The sequence below is a fragment of the Pinus tabuliformis genome, chromosome 2_1 (genome assembly GCF_031772625.1).
Source record: "Pinus tabuliformis cultivar Carrire ecotype Pingquan chromosome 2_1, CPIR1, whole genome shotgun sequence".
Classification (NCBI taxonomy): Eukaryota; Viridiplantae; Streptophyta; class Pinopsida; order Pinales; family Pinaceae; genus Pinus; species Pinus tabuliformis.
In genome coordinates this window covers 463,713,672-463,726,555 of record NC_142299.1, presented here as the reverse complement: position 1 = coordinate 463,726,555, position 12,884 = coordinate 463,713,672, and the positions used below count along the sequence as shown (strand labels likewise).

At 36.3% G+C, this 12,884-nt stretch overlaps 1 protein-coding gene and 1 pseudogene across 1 annotated transcript; both read right to left on the bottom strand.

The window, feature by feature from the left end:
• Positions 1 to 3,666: 3,666 nt before the first annotated feature.
• LOC149200931 (proton pump-interactor BIP131-like) lies at positions 3,667 to 4,595 on the bottom strand. The gene has a single exon (XM_089401124.1). It carries the CDS (start codon positions 4,593 to 4,595, stop codon positions 3,906 to 3,908), a length of 690 nt encoding a protein of 229 aa, XP_089257250.1. The 3' UTR covers positions 3,667 to 3,905.
• A 59-nt stretch (positions 4,596 to 4,654) lies between these two features.
• LOC149200930 (putative fructokinase-7 pseudogene) lies at positions 4,655 to 12,676 on the bottom strand (annotated as a pseudogene).
• Positions 12,677 to 12,884: the final 208 nt, after the last annotated feature.

Genomic DNA, 12,884 nt, shown 5'->3' with positions numbered 1-12,884 from the left:
TTCATTTTTTAAGAGTCTGAAAAGTATTGTAAAAAGAGTGACTCTATATCTTGTTTGTGCAATTTAAAGAGTCCAGACAAGACAACTCACTAGTCTTTTCATATTGTTGGGCGATTTAGTTGTCTGCTAAATCCCTGTCATTTAATTTATCAATCCGAGGAATCGTAAACTTAGAAGCAAACCAAAATATATGGGACCTTAGATGAAACAGGTGTAAGAAGTTTGTTTAGAATGGAAATGCATATTACAAATCTAAACTATCAAATCTACTTTATGAAAGCATAAGAACAAATGTTTGATTAATGGAATTATTTTACTTTAGAAGATAGAGAAGAGTCTCTTGTTCAAGAGTCCTGATTGTCCTTCTACAATCTTCCTATAATAACATTATCAAACACCTAAGAAAGCAAGAAAGAAAGCATGTAAATGAAAGCAAGTAAATATTGTTTTCAGTTCAGTTCTTAATGGAGAAGAGTCTCCTAACTTAGGAGGACTTGATTTCTCTAGATACTAAAAGGGAATCAATATTCACATAAATGTAATCTAGGAAAGTATATGAGAAAGTAAATCTTATTTCAATTTAATCTAGCTCATGGAGAAGAGACTCCTAACTTAGGATTCCTGGTTTTCCTTCTCACATCAAAACTAGCTACTGAAAGGAGATCAACCTTCACACAAGAAAACATGGCCATATCATGAATTCATATTGAAATTATCTACAATTATTTACAACAAAGAAATAAGATGAACATTAGAATTGAAATTAGTATATTCACAACATTATTCTACAACAAAGTGTACTTATCTCAGTATGGGGATCCTTCCATTCCTCAATGAGCACACATGAACAATTATCACACCTTAAGAATCAAACAACACGCATAACTCATGATTTGGAGAAAATGGTATTATTCATGTTGAATGAACATAAATCTAATGCTAATGAATAACTGATAATTTCTTTCTCTCCCTCCTCCTCCTTCATAATATAATTTGGAGGATGCTCCTCTTATTTATACATGAATTAGGGATATCTACTCAATAAATGTAGATCCCTTAAATATCTACTAGACCCACACTTGTCTCAACTTATCCCTAAATACTAGATACAAATCCCATGACACATCAAAATCTCCATGATCTTTCTCCTTGGAATATGGTCCACCTCTTGAGTTGAAATTCGAATTTGATCTTGGGAGGCCACATAAGGGTGCCTTGGAAGCTTCCAAATGATCTACACATGTCATCAAACTCAAGCCACTTTTAGGTATAAGCAAATACATGTTATTTCTCTAACTTTTAATCATAAATTCACTCTAAATACATGAAATTAATAACTTTGGAAAATGAAAATATAAACTCATATGGTAATGGAAATATAGGGTTATGTAATGATAATATCGTGAAATGAGATGACAAAATGAGGATAAAAGGTGAAAATGGAGTCAAAATTGAGGTTAATTTGGCGGCCCAACATACCCCCCAACTTAACTTATTGCATGTCCTCATGCAATCTATTACATTGATCATGATTTGATCTTTTGAATTGCCTTGCTTTTACATGAACTTTGGCTGATATCGATTTTTTTAACTTCACATAATTTTCTTTTTGACAACTTTGTTCCTTTTTGCAAAGTCTTCTCTCTTAAAAACATTTGATTGCAACATAGTATTTTGGTTGGTTCTTGTGTAACAACCAAAATTTGTTTAGTATTGGTTCTTGTGTAACAATACTTTCATTGTTTTTGTGTTGCATCAAAAGACTTTGAAAACATTTAATCGATTGCAACATATTATTTTGGTTGGTTCTTGTGTAACAACCAAAATTTGCTTAGTATTGGTTCTTGTGTAACAATACTTTCATTGTTTTTGTGTTGCATCAAAAGACTTTGAAAACATTTAATCGATTGCAACATATTATTTTGGTTGGTTCTTGTGTAACAACCAAAATTTGCTTAGTATTGGTTCTTGTGTAACAATACTTTCATTGTTTTTGTGTTGCATTTAATCAAGCTTTCTTTCTTTGATCATTATTTGCAAAACATGTAACATTTGAATCATAATGCAATAGTAGTTGTTTGGAAAAAGTATGTTGGTTAGAAAAAGTATGTTGGTTAGGATGATATGTGTAGAAAGGACATATATGACATATGGAAGGTGATAATGGAGTATGGATGTGAATATGAACATGGTGAAACATTTTCCAAAAATTATAATTTTAGTATTAAAGGAATTGTATGATAAAAAGCTAGAAAAGAACATACCTTTACTTACCTGAGTGGACAAACTGTGTATATGTAGAAAAGTGTAGCTTCTGCTGTTGAATCATGGGATGAAGAATACAAGAATGTGATCTGTGTCTTGGTTGTATGCATGATGGATGAAGTTGCGAATGTGGATCCTTTATTACTATTACTGAACCTGTTGAATCTTCTTTTGAATCATATAGTCTTCGTCTCGTCCCATATCGTGGCACAATTCTTTCCATGTGAATGAATGTGTCGATGTCGAACATGGAAAAAAGTCATTGGATTACCGACCATTGATGAATGTCATTAACCAATGCGAGGCAAACTCACCATTAATGTCAATGAGTGCCAAGGTACCCAAGTACATCTTGCGAAGTGCGAATAAATGAGCTGATGTCGAGCCACTTGCAAGATCCAACAAACAAGGGACATTAATGTATTCCCATTGTTCGTTGGCGAGAAGACTTGCCATTAAGGCATGCAAGCCTCAAGGTACTAATAATGACTCTAGTCTTTATCCCAGATAAGGTGCTGAGGTCGATGGGTCAAGACTTGTTGAAAGGTGGGCCTTAAGGAATCCCACATCAGTCAACGCGAGTTCGTACAAAATGATTGGTAGGACTATAGATACAAGATGTTATGGTCAAACAGTTTTTATGGTAAGGAAAACAAGGCAATGTAGAGAGATGGATGGTTTATTCGTGAGGCAAAAAGATGAACTGAAAAGTAGGCAAAAAATGTATGTGACTCAGAAAAGTAGACATGTATGAAGTCATGATGGATAAGGCAATGAATCAATGGACTTTAACATGGATGACTGATGAGGCTTTGAAGGAGAAGTGTGGGTAACATATCATGACGCAAAAGATGATGTGTAGCGACAAATGTCACGACATATTTAATTAACTCCTTCAAGCTTCAATAATGAATGTGATTTCGAGAGATCACATCTTCATGGACTTGGATCATCGCGCACCTGTCAAAGCTCAGTTCAAATCTTGCATGAAAATTGTGAGAGCTTTTTGAAGAACATAAAATACAAGTATAAATGCTAGCAACAAAATAAAATGAAATGAATTTTTTACCTGTTGCCTTTGTGCGCTAGTTCCTAACTCCAACAAGACAAGTTAGCATAAAATGTTTCCAGCTGTTATGAAATGTCCATTTGCAATTTTTTGAAAATTTTTTATTTTTATTTTTTAATTTTTTTTAATGTTTTTTTTTTTGATATATTTTTTATAATTGCTTTGATTTTTTTTTTATTTTTTTTTTAAATTAAAATTTGTTTTGGATTGTTATAAAAATAAAATAAAATAATGTTTTGCATTGTTTTTATTTATTTTTATTTTTTTGTCTAAAATAATTTTTTATTAATTAAAAAAAATATTAGTAATTCTTTTACATTATAGTACTATAAGGAAAGAACAAGTACAGCCGGACTTACGTTGATAACAAAACCAAAAACAGACCACCCTTATAGAAGGCCTGTGTTTGCCCTACCTAAAAAAGGACCCTTACAGAATGGTACCAGTGTTTGTCAGAATATAACACAAAAATATCAGTGCCATATGAGAATACACGCCCTATGTTATGAGAATACACGCCCTATATTAGTAATTGTAAACGTCGGGTCAGTCGCGATATGCAGCACTGGAATTAGGGGGCATATTGTGCATTTTGAGCTCTCAACTTTCTCTGCTCGTATTCCTCTCTGAACTCTTTATTCGCATTCCATAATCTCATGAACTTTTCAACCTCCAGCCTCGATCTGTCTTCCAGAGCAGAAGGGTTAGGGTTGGCGAGGTACTCAAATATTGCATCGTCGATCTCGGCCCGCATTTGCAAACAAAGTTTATTGTTTTGATATCGCTGCTTCCGTAGTTGCTGTAGAGATGGATATACCTCGCCCATCCGATTACTATAGTATTGGATGTCATTGTCCAGAGAGGAAATCTCGAAATCAAGTTCCCTCAACTCTTTTTTCACATTCCAAATCTCTTTCAATTTCCTCTTCAGGTTCCAATCTTCAATGCTCAAATTTTGTCCTCTCGATCTCTCCAGATCTTTTAACTGTTTCAGCAGGTGGTTCTCTTCTGCTCGTGTATTCCGACCGCCCTTTATTTGAGCCTCCAGTTTTCTTACCTCTCGATCAATCTCAGCTTCAGATTTGAATGTATTAGTGTCTTCGCCGGCATTTGCTCGCACTCTCACGTTCTTGAAATTGAACTGCAATTCCGATAACCTTTTACTTATTTCGTTGCAGCGTTCTTTGCAGGCCTTTTCTTCAGCGAAGAGAGGCTTTAACTTCTCTACAGCTTCCCTCCGCTTTGCCCTTGTGGCTCTCATGGTCTCGATTATCTCAGAGTGGGCTCTACGACTCTCAGCAAATTCTCTCTCGAGCGATTTCAACTCGGGCAACTCCAGAAAAGGATACGCAACGAAGTAAAATTCTTGCTGGTACTGGGATTTTGGTTGTAGTAATTCGGCAAGAGATCGCGACGGGATTCCAGTGAGTCCGAGGCCTTCTCCACATCGTTGCGCATCTGTTTCACAGTCTCGAGGTCATCTTCCATGTTCTGCGCCTCACGCTCGGAGTAGTAGATGACAATGTACTGCCTCAGGGTGCCTGTAAGCTGACAGGTCTTAAAGATAAATATAGGATAACATTTAATTGAAACAGAAAGGCCGATTTTAGGAGGATTTTTCTCTAACCGAGTTTAGCAGATGCGTAAAAATTGCGGGCAGTTGAAACCGCCACAAAGGATTTACATCGATGATTGTTCTGGAGCTGGAGACTGCTCAGACTATTAAGGAATATGATTTTGGTTATTCGCTGGAATTAAATTGATAGCGGCTTGGATCATAGTGAAATCACATTGACCTGTCGGATCAGCTCTGCATCAAGCTCAGATTCCTTGAGAAGCATGTCAACGCTGGGATTACGATAGAACATAATTTCCCTCTCGCCATTCATCTTTAAAGTAACGAATGCCAGCGCGGTTCTGGCATGGGAATCAAATCGGATTCCTCGGTCCATCACATTATTTTCCCTCAGAATGTCAGCAAGCATGCGCCCAAACTCATCATCCCCAACCTTGCCAACAAATGCGGATCGGCCACCGAGCTTTGAAATTCCAACAGCCACATTAGCAGGTGCACCACCTGCAGCCTTTTGGAATCCGGGCGCTTCAGCCAACGAAACTATCAGATCTTATGCCAGCAATTAAACCGAATTTTCCTCCGTGAGCACATGTAAGGTCTTCCCTCTTGCGTTCTATATACCTGCCTATCTTTCATTGTCGCTGATATAATCAATTTTTCATGTTGCACAGATTGGGCATAACGGTGGAAGAAATTTGCCCATTCCACCCGATTTGATAGAATGGCCTGCAATACAGTTCCAGTTTTTGGTACGGAGCATCATGTGAGTTGCAAGAAGCATCAAAATAGGATGGATACTTGTGGAGTGATGAGAACTTCTGGGAAGGAAAATCCTTATTATGGATCCCTGTCGACTACATATAATGAATTGCATTCAGCTTGTACGCAAGTTGTATGGCAAGAAGTGTTCAAATTTCTTCTGCTTTTTTTTTTTTTTTTACTAAATTAAAATTATTTTGTTGAAACTAAAATTTTTTTATTTTGTTTTGTGTTAAAAAAACTACAAAAAGGAAAAATGAATTAATTGTTTCATTTATTTATATTGTATTGTTATTAAAAACTAAAAATTGAAAAAATGAAATTTATTTTGTTTCGGTTTTTTTTTAAACTGAAACTTAAATTTCTATTCCAAAAAAAAAAAATGATTTTATTTTTACAAATTGAATTTCATTCCTTTTTTTTTAACTAAAAATAAAATAAAATAAATTCTATTCCGAATTTTTTTATGTTACTATGAAAATAAATAAATAAAAATAGAAAGAAATTAAATTTATTCCTAAGAATTTTATGTTAAAATCAAAATCTTTTTTTTTAAGAAATTGACTTTATTCCAATTTTTTTTTTTTTTTAATTTTTTTAAATTGAATTTTATTCTAATTTTTTTATTAATATCATAACTTTTTTTCTTTAAGGAAAATAATTTTATTCTAATTCTTTTTTTTAAAAATCAAAATATTTTTGAAAAAAAAATTAAATTTTTAAGACCTGGATTTTTTATTGATCTACGATGATTTTTTAGCAAATGGAGACAAGTATATTGCTACCCTAAAAACATTTATAAACATTCTACTTTCTAATCCTCGAGATCGTTCAAAGACGCATGAGGAGAGCATACTTATTCGAAGCATAAAATATGATCCTACCTACTCTATGCTAATTGAAGATTACAAACTATTACGTGTAATTAAATTTCCAGTGTAACCATTCACGCAATAGTAGTAAAAATATATTCATTTTCAATTTCCCAATTTTAAATTGAAAATATACAAGGATGATCGAATCTAGTTTTTGTGAGTATGATCTAATGAAATAAAAACAAAATCGATCTAACCTCGTACTTGTTTGAAACCATCGAAACCACTTGTCGATAAGGCTTTCATAGGCATGATTTCCACTCTGATTCAGATCATACTACAACTTCTCTTCGTCCTCCTCAATTTCCTGTTCAAATAATTGTTCATCGTTAGATATATAGGATGATTCTTCAAATGTTAATTCATTGTTTTCTTCTAAAGGAGTAGTTAAGCTTTTGGATGTTGTCAATATCTCTTCTTCGCAAGAAGAGGAGATCCTAACACTTGCTAGGATCTGAGCAAGTTGTTCCAAACTTATACTCATAGTTTTTCCATATATACATATGGATTTTTATTGTGTTTTATTTTTTTTTAGTGAATGGGGGGTTTTCTTATTTGTGTTCTATTTCTATGTTTTATATATGAGAATAAACTTAAATGAAAATTCCTAAATGCAATTAACCCTAAATGATCCTAAATAAAAAAAAAATTCCTAAACAATCTTCTTAACTAGCTTACATCTAAGTTTGCTTCCCCGGCAACGGTGCCAAAATGTTGGGCGATTTAGTTGTCTGCTAAATCCCTGTCATTTAATTTATCAATCTGGGGAATCGTAAACTTAGAAGCAAACCAAAATATATGGGACCTTAGATGAAACAGGTGTAAGAAGTTTGTTTAGAATGGAAATGCATATTACAAATCTAAACTATCAAATCTACTTTATGAAAGCATAAGAACAAATGTTTGATTAATGGAATTATTTTACTTTAGAAGATAGAGAAGAGTCTCTTGTTCAAGAGTCCTGATTGTCCTTCTACAATCTTCCTATAATAACATTATCAAACACCTAAGAAAGCAAGAAAGAAAGCATGTAAATGAAAGCAAGTAAATATTGTTTTCAGTTCAGTTCTTAATGGAGAAGAGTCTCCTAACTTAGGAGGACTTGATTTCTCTAGATACTGAAAGGGAATCAATATTCACATAAATGTAATCTAGGAAAGCATATGAGAAAGTAAATCTTATTTCAATTTAATCTAGCTCATGGAGAAGAGACTCCTAACTTAGGAGTTCCTGGTTTTCCTTCTCACATCAAAACTAGCTACTGAAAGGAGATCAACCTTCACACAACAAAACATGGCCATATCATGAATTCATATTGAAATTATCTACAATTATTTACAACAAAGAAATAAGATGAACATTAGAATTGAAATTAGTATATTCACAACATTATTCTACAACAAAGTGTACTTATCTTAGTATGGGGATCCTTCCATTCCTCAATGAGCACACATAAACAATTATCACACCTTAAGAATCAAACAACACGCATAACTCATGATTTGGAGAAAATGGTATTATTCATGTTGAATGAACATAAATCTAATGCTAATGAATAACTGATAATTTCTTTCTCTCCCTCCTCCTCCTTCATAACATAATTTGGAGGATGCTCCTCTTATTTATACATGAATTAGGGATATCTACTCAATAAATGTAGATCCCTTAAATATCTACTAGACCCACACTTGTCTCAACTTATCCCTAGATACTAGATACAAATTCCATGACACATCAAAATCTCCATGATCTTTCTCCTTGGAATATGGTCCACCTCTTGAGTTGAAATTCGAGTTTGATCTTGGGAGGCCACATAAGGGTGCCTTGGAAGCTTCCAAATGATCTACACATGTCATCAAACTCAAGCCACTTTTAGGTATAAGAAAATACATGTTATTTCTCTAACTTTTAATCATAAATTCACTCTAAATACATGAAATTAATAACTTTGGAAAATGAAAATATAAAATCATATGGTAATGGAAATATAGGGTTATGTAATGATAATATGGTGAAATGAGATGACAAAATGAGGATAAAAGGTGAAAATGGAGTCAAAATTGAGGTTAATTTGGCGGCCCAACACATATTTAGAGAGTCTGAAAAGATCATAAAGAGCAACTCCATGGTGGTCCCTTTGTCATAGTTATTAACCAGGTGCGACATAAGGTTAATAGTATACCTGGATCAGTTACTTTTCTGTGAGTTAATCTATTGAATCCGGATAAAGAGAAACCTATGTTCAATAGATGTCAACCTCATTTTTTTACAAGAACGAGGCGACAGACTAAACTCGTTTTTCGTTGTGAATTTTTCATGAGTCACGTGACGACAAACTCAATACCTTAATCAAATTTTAATGAGTCAAATGAAGAAAACTCAAAGTATCTTTTTCAGTTTAGTGAGCGAGAAAAAGAGGTAAAAGAACTGCTCATTCCTTCTTCGTAGATTCAACGAGCTCGAAGGAGGGGGAAAACTCGGGGATTTTTCAATTTAAGAGTGAGAAATGGTCCCAAAAAAGAAAGTGCTCTTGTTGCTTATGTATATTTTTAACGAGCCCAGTGATAAAAACTTTGGATTTTTCAATTTAACGAGTGAGAAAAGTACCTAAAAGAATGCTCGGGTCATCTTTATAAAGTTTAATGAGCCTAAAGACAAAACTCAGGATTTTTTCAATTTAACAAGCGAGAAAAAGCGCCTAAAAATAATGCTCAACTGGTCTTTTTTAGTTTAATGAGCTAGAAAAAGATCGAAAAAGAGTTGCTTAGACCATCATCGTATATGTTTAACAAGCCCAATGATGAAAGGCTCGAAGATGTTTCTATTTTTTAAAGAGCAATAAAATATCCGAAAAAGTGCTCTATTCTTCGTTGTAGTAGTTTAACAGCCCAAAGAAGGAGACTCGAGGTTTTTCAGATTAACGAGCAAGAAAAATACCATAAAAAGAATGCTCGATCTTCTTCGTGGAAGTTTAAGGAGCCCAAAGAAGGAGACTCGAGGATTTTTCGTATTAATGAGCAAGAAAAATACCGTAAAAAGAATGCTTGATCTTCCTTGACCTCATGCTTAACAATAGAAGGGTCTATGCTATGCATTTCCTCATAAGACCAAGGGAATACATCGCAGAGTCCCTAGACGGGTATGTGAAGCTCACAATTTCCTCAGGATTGTGATTAGCTCCAATATATATGTCTTCCACGGTGCCTATCTTGACGGAAATATTGATGAGTGATGTTTTTGAAACATTTCCCATGTTTCCTTCCGCCTCCAAATCCTAGAGGATTGTATAGGGAAAGGAAATTATTTCTAGTATGTCAGCGGACAGGATTTGAGGAGGCATTGTGTCCAAATTAGATATCAAAACACGATGGTGCCAATCCTCCCAAGGTCGCTCTCTCATGATTTCTCGAATAACTTCGTCTGTAGGTAGGACTTGATCAAGTAGATCAAAAGGAGGAGAATTTATGGGAAGGGTAGTGGTACTGTCGGTTGTAACCAACGTGACTGGAGATGCAGATGCAAATTGAATGGCTTGGTATGCCAGTTCAACTCATGACAGTAGCATTTGGTCTCCATATGTGTCAAGGTCTAAAGGAGCTAGTAGGATCCATGGATCAGTCTGTTCATGAGGAATAGATGAAAGCATATTGACTGTTTGTGAAACCTTCAACGGCTGAAGAGGGAAATAATCCATGAGGGAAGAAGCCTTCAATAGATCGGTACTGATACTGATGTAAGAGTCAGGCACATCACTTACTAGGAGTACGGAGCTGCTTGGTAATGGCGAATAATCAGGGATGCAGAAAGACAATTGATCTACTGTAACTACCTTTCCATCCAATGGGAATTGGATGATGCAAAAGACAGTAGATACTATGGTCATCATGGCATATGTCCAACTGTGACCTAGTAGGAAAGTATAGTCGAGTTTTTTGTCTACAACTTCTATGTCCACTGTTACCGTTTTCCTATACAATAGCTGGCTAAGTATCCTTTTGGGATGAAAGTATGACCGTCGAAATCTTTCAAGGAGTTCGACGATGGGGTTAGTGTTAGAGAACCTAGGGTGAGCCAACGTGACACGGGTAGAAGCACCTTCGTCAATGATAGTTCTATGTATACCTTTACTTTTCAAAATAATATGCACCTAGAATGCAAGCCGGTGAGAAAGGGGAGGTTTACACATGTCCATGTTGAAAATAGCAAGCATGGAATCCTCTGGGTCAATACCACCAATAGCGAAAGAAAAGCTCTCCGTTGTGTTGGGCATGTTTGTAATACTTTGAGTGCCGACATAGCTAACAATGCTTGCACCAAATCTTCTACAATGTTGTAATTTTGGGTGGCACGTGCAAATGTATTGTGTATTTTGCATCGAAGTGCCCCTTTTGGGGGTCGAATTACAAGGTCCGCAACCGGCCTTTCGATATGCAAATCTTTGGGTGGCGATGGGTTTGGACTTGAGGAAGGTTCCTTTGCATGAGCGATAAGAGCTCCATACGATTTGGCTCATGTTTTTATATCTACTGTTTCAAATGTGAAAACGGTAGAAGATACTTCACCAACTGAAGGATGTTGCAAACCATCGTTGCCCCCTTGTGAGGGTTGTGGTTAGTTTGCAATAATGTTTTGCTACTGCTAAGCAGGGGAATCATTTTTTAGGACAATGGGGGTCCAGCCAATATCCTTTCTAGTAATGTATTCTATGCATTCCTGAAGATGCGGATAGCGATAGGTCATATGGTCTTCAGCACATATTTTGCAAGGAAATGTGGCGGGTTTGTCCTTTCCATCATCAGTAGGCGTAGTGGCCTTCTGTTTTGGGTTTGGATACTTTGTTGACTGCTCCTCAGAAGGAGCGTTCTTTTTCTTACCATCGAGATTTTGTGTAGACTACACAGATTTTATCTCAGTGGTAGGAAGAGCAATTGATTTGGTAGTAGTGGAATCATTAGGGTTGCCAGGGGCATTGGGGATTATGTCGTAAAGAGTACCATATTGTGAATATATCAAATCTAAGTGTTGGGCATGATGTATGGATTGGTCTTCTGTGACTGCACCACCTAGAGTGACATCTCTAGAAATTTTTGGAAGTAAGGACCTACAGAATCAGTCCATTAAGAGAAAGTCTAGGAGGGGAGCTTTGACTAACCTCCGCCTATGTATCCATTCATGTATATGATCGGAGATGTGGGTGGCAGTATCCTGACAAAATGAAGTGAGGAGCTCTATCCCAGTCTCATAGCAGATGGGTAGCTAGAAGTGCTTTAGGAATTCCATCGCTAAAGCGTTGAAGGTGTTTACTGATGCGCTTGGTAACTCAATATACCATTTCACTGCATTGCCGATGAGGGTGAGGGGAAAAAGACATAACCATACAGTATCATCCACCATAGAGTTTGAAACACACCAAAGATGGTAGGTGGTTATATGGGTGCCCAGATCCTCCCCTTGATTTCCATCAAACTTTGGGATGTCCGTTGGTATCTTATGCGGGATCGGTGGCCATAATAAGTTGTGATAAATGGGGTCGTTCGTCAGCTTGTATAAGTCGGGTATATCCATTGTTGCCAAGAAAGGTAGAGAGTTTGGTGCCCTCGACTCAGACCATGGTGATGACAGATGAATTGAGGAGCTTTGTGCTCCTCCCATCGTTTGGTTCCCAATATTATACATGGGTTGCGTGGTGTAGCAGTTTCCCTGAGGTATGGTGTTGTAGAGTGGATTTCCATGACGATTTTGATACTAGGGTATAGAATTTCCCACAGGATAAGTGGTATCTCCTTGACTCATTTGAATATGTGAGTAGGGTGCCCCCATGGATTGGTTGGGAACCCCTTGAGGATTCCCACCCAACACAGAACTAACCATTTGTCCTTGATTGACAGAAGGAATGCTCATGTCAATTAGAAACTAACCATGCATGCCTAAGAATGGAGGGGGAACTGTTACATTCCCTACTGACATGTGCATATTGGGAACCCCCCCAGGTATATGAATATGGGGGTTTGAACTATACAATGGTGGTCGACCATATTGCTGGTAAACGGGAACCGCACCCATTATGCCGCATTGAGTGTTATAGGGAGCGCTGTTTGTGGCACTTACTGAAGGTATCATGTTTGACACCATAGGGGTAGAACCTGGCATCAACTAGGTTCCCCTCATAGAGGATGTCTTGTGAGTGGTTGTACCTGGGACAAACAGGATATCAAGATTCGCCATTACTGGTGTTATGGTGACTGTCAACTGGGGAAGTGGTGGAGGACCAAAAGTGTCCCTAAAGTCCCACAACCTATTAGTCATCGACGGGATACATGGAAATGTTCCAACTACTAAA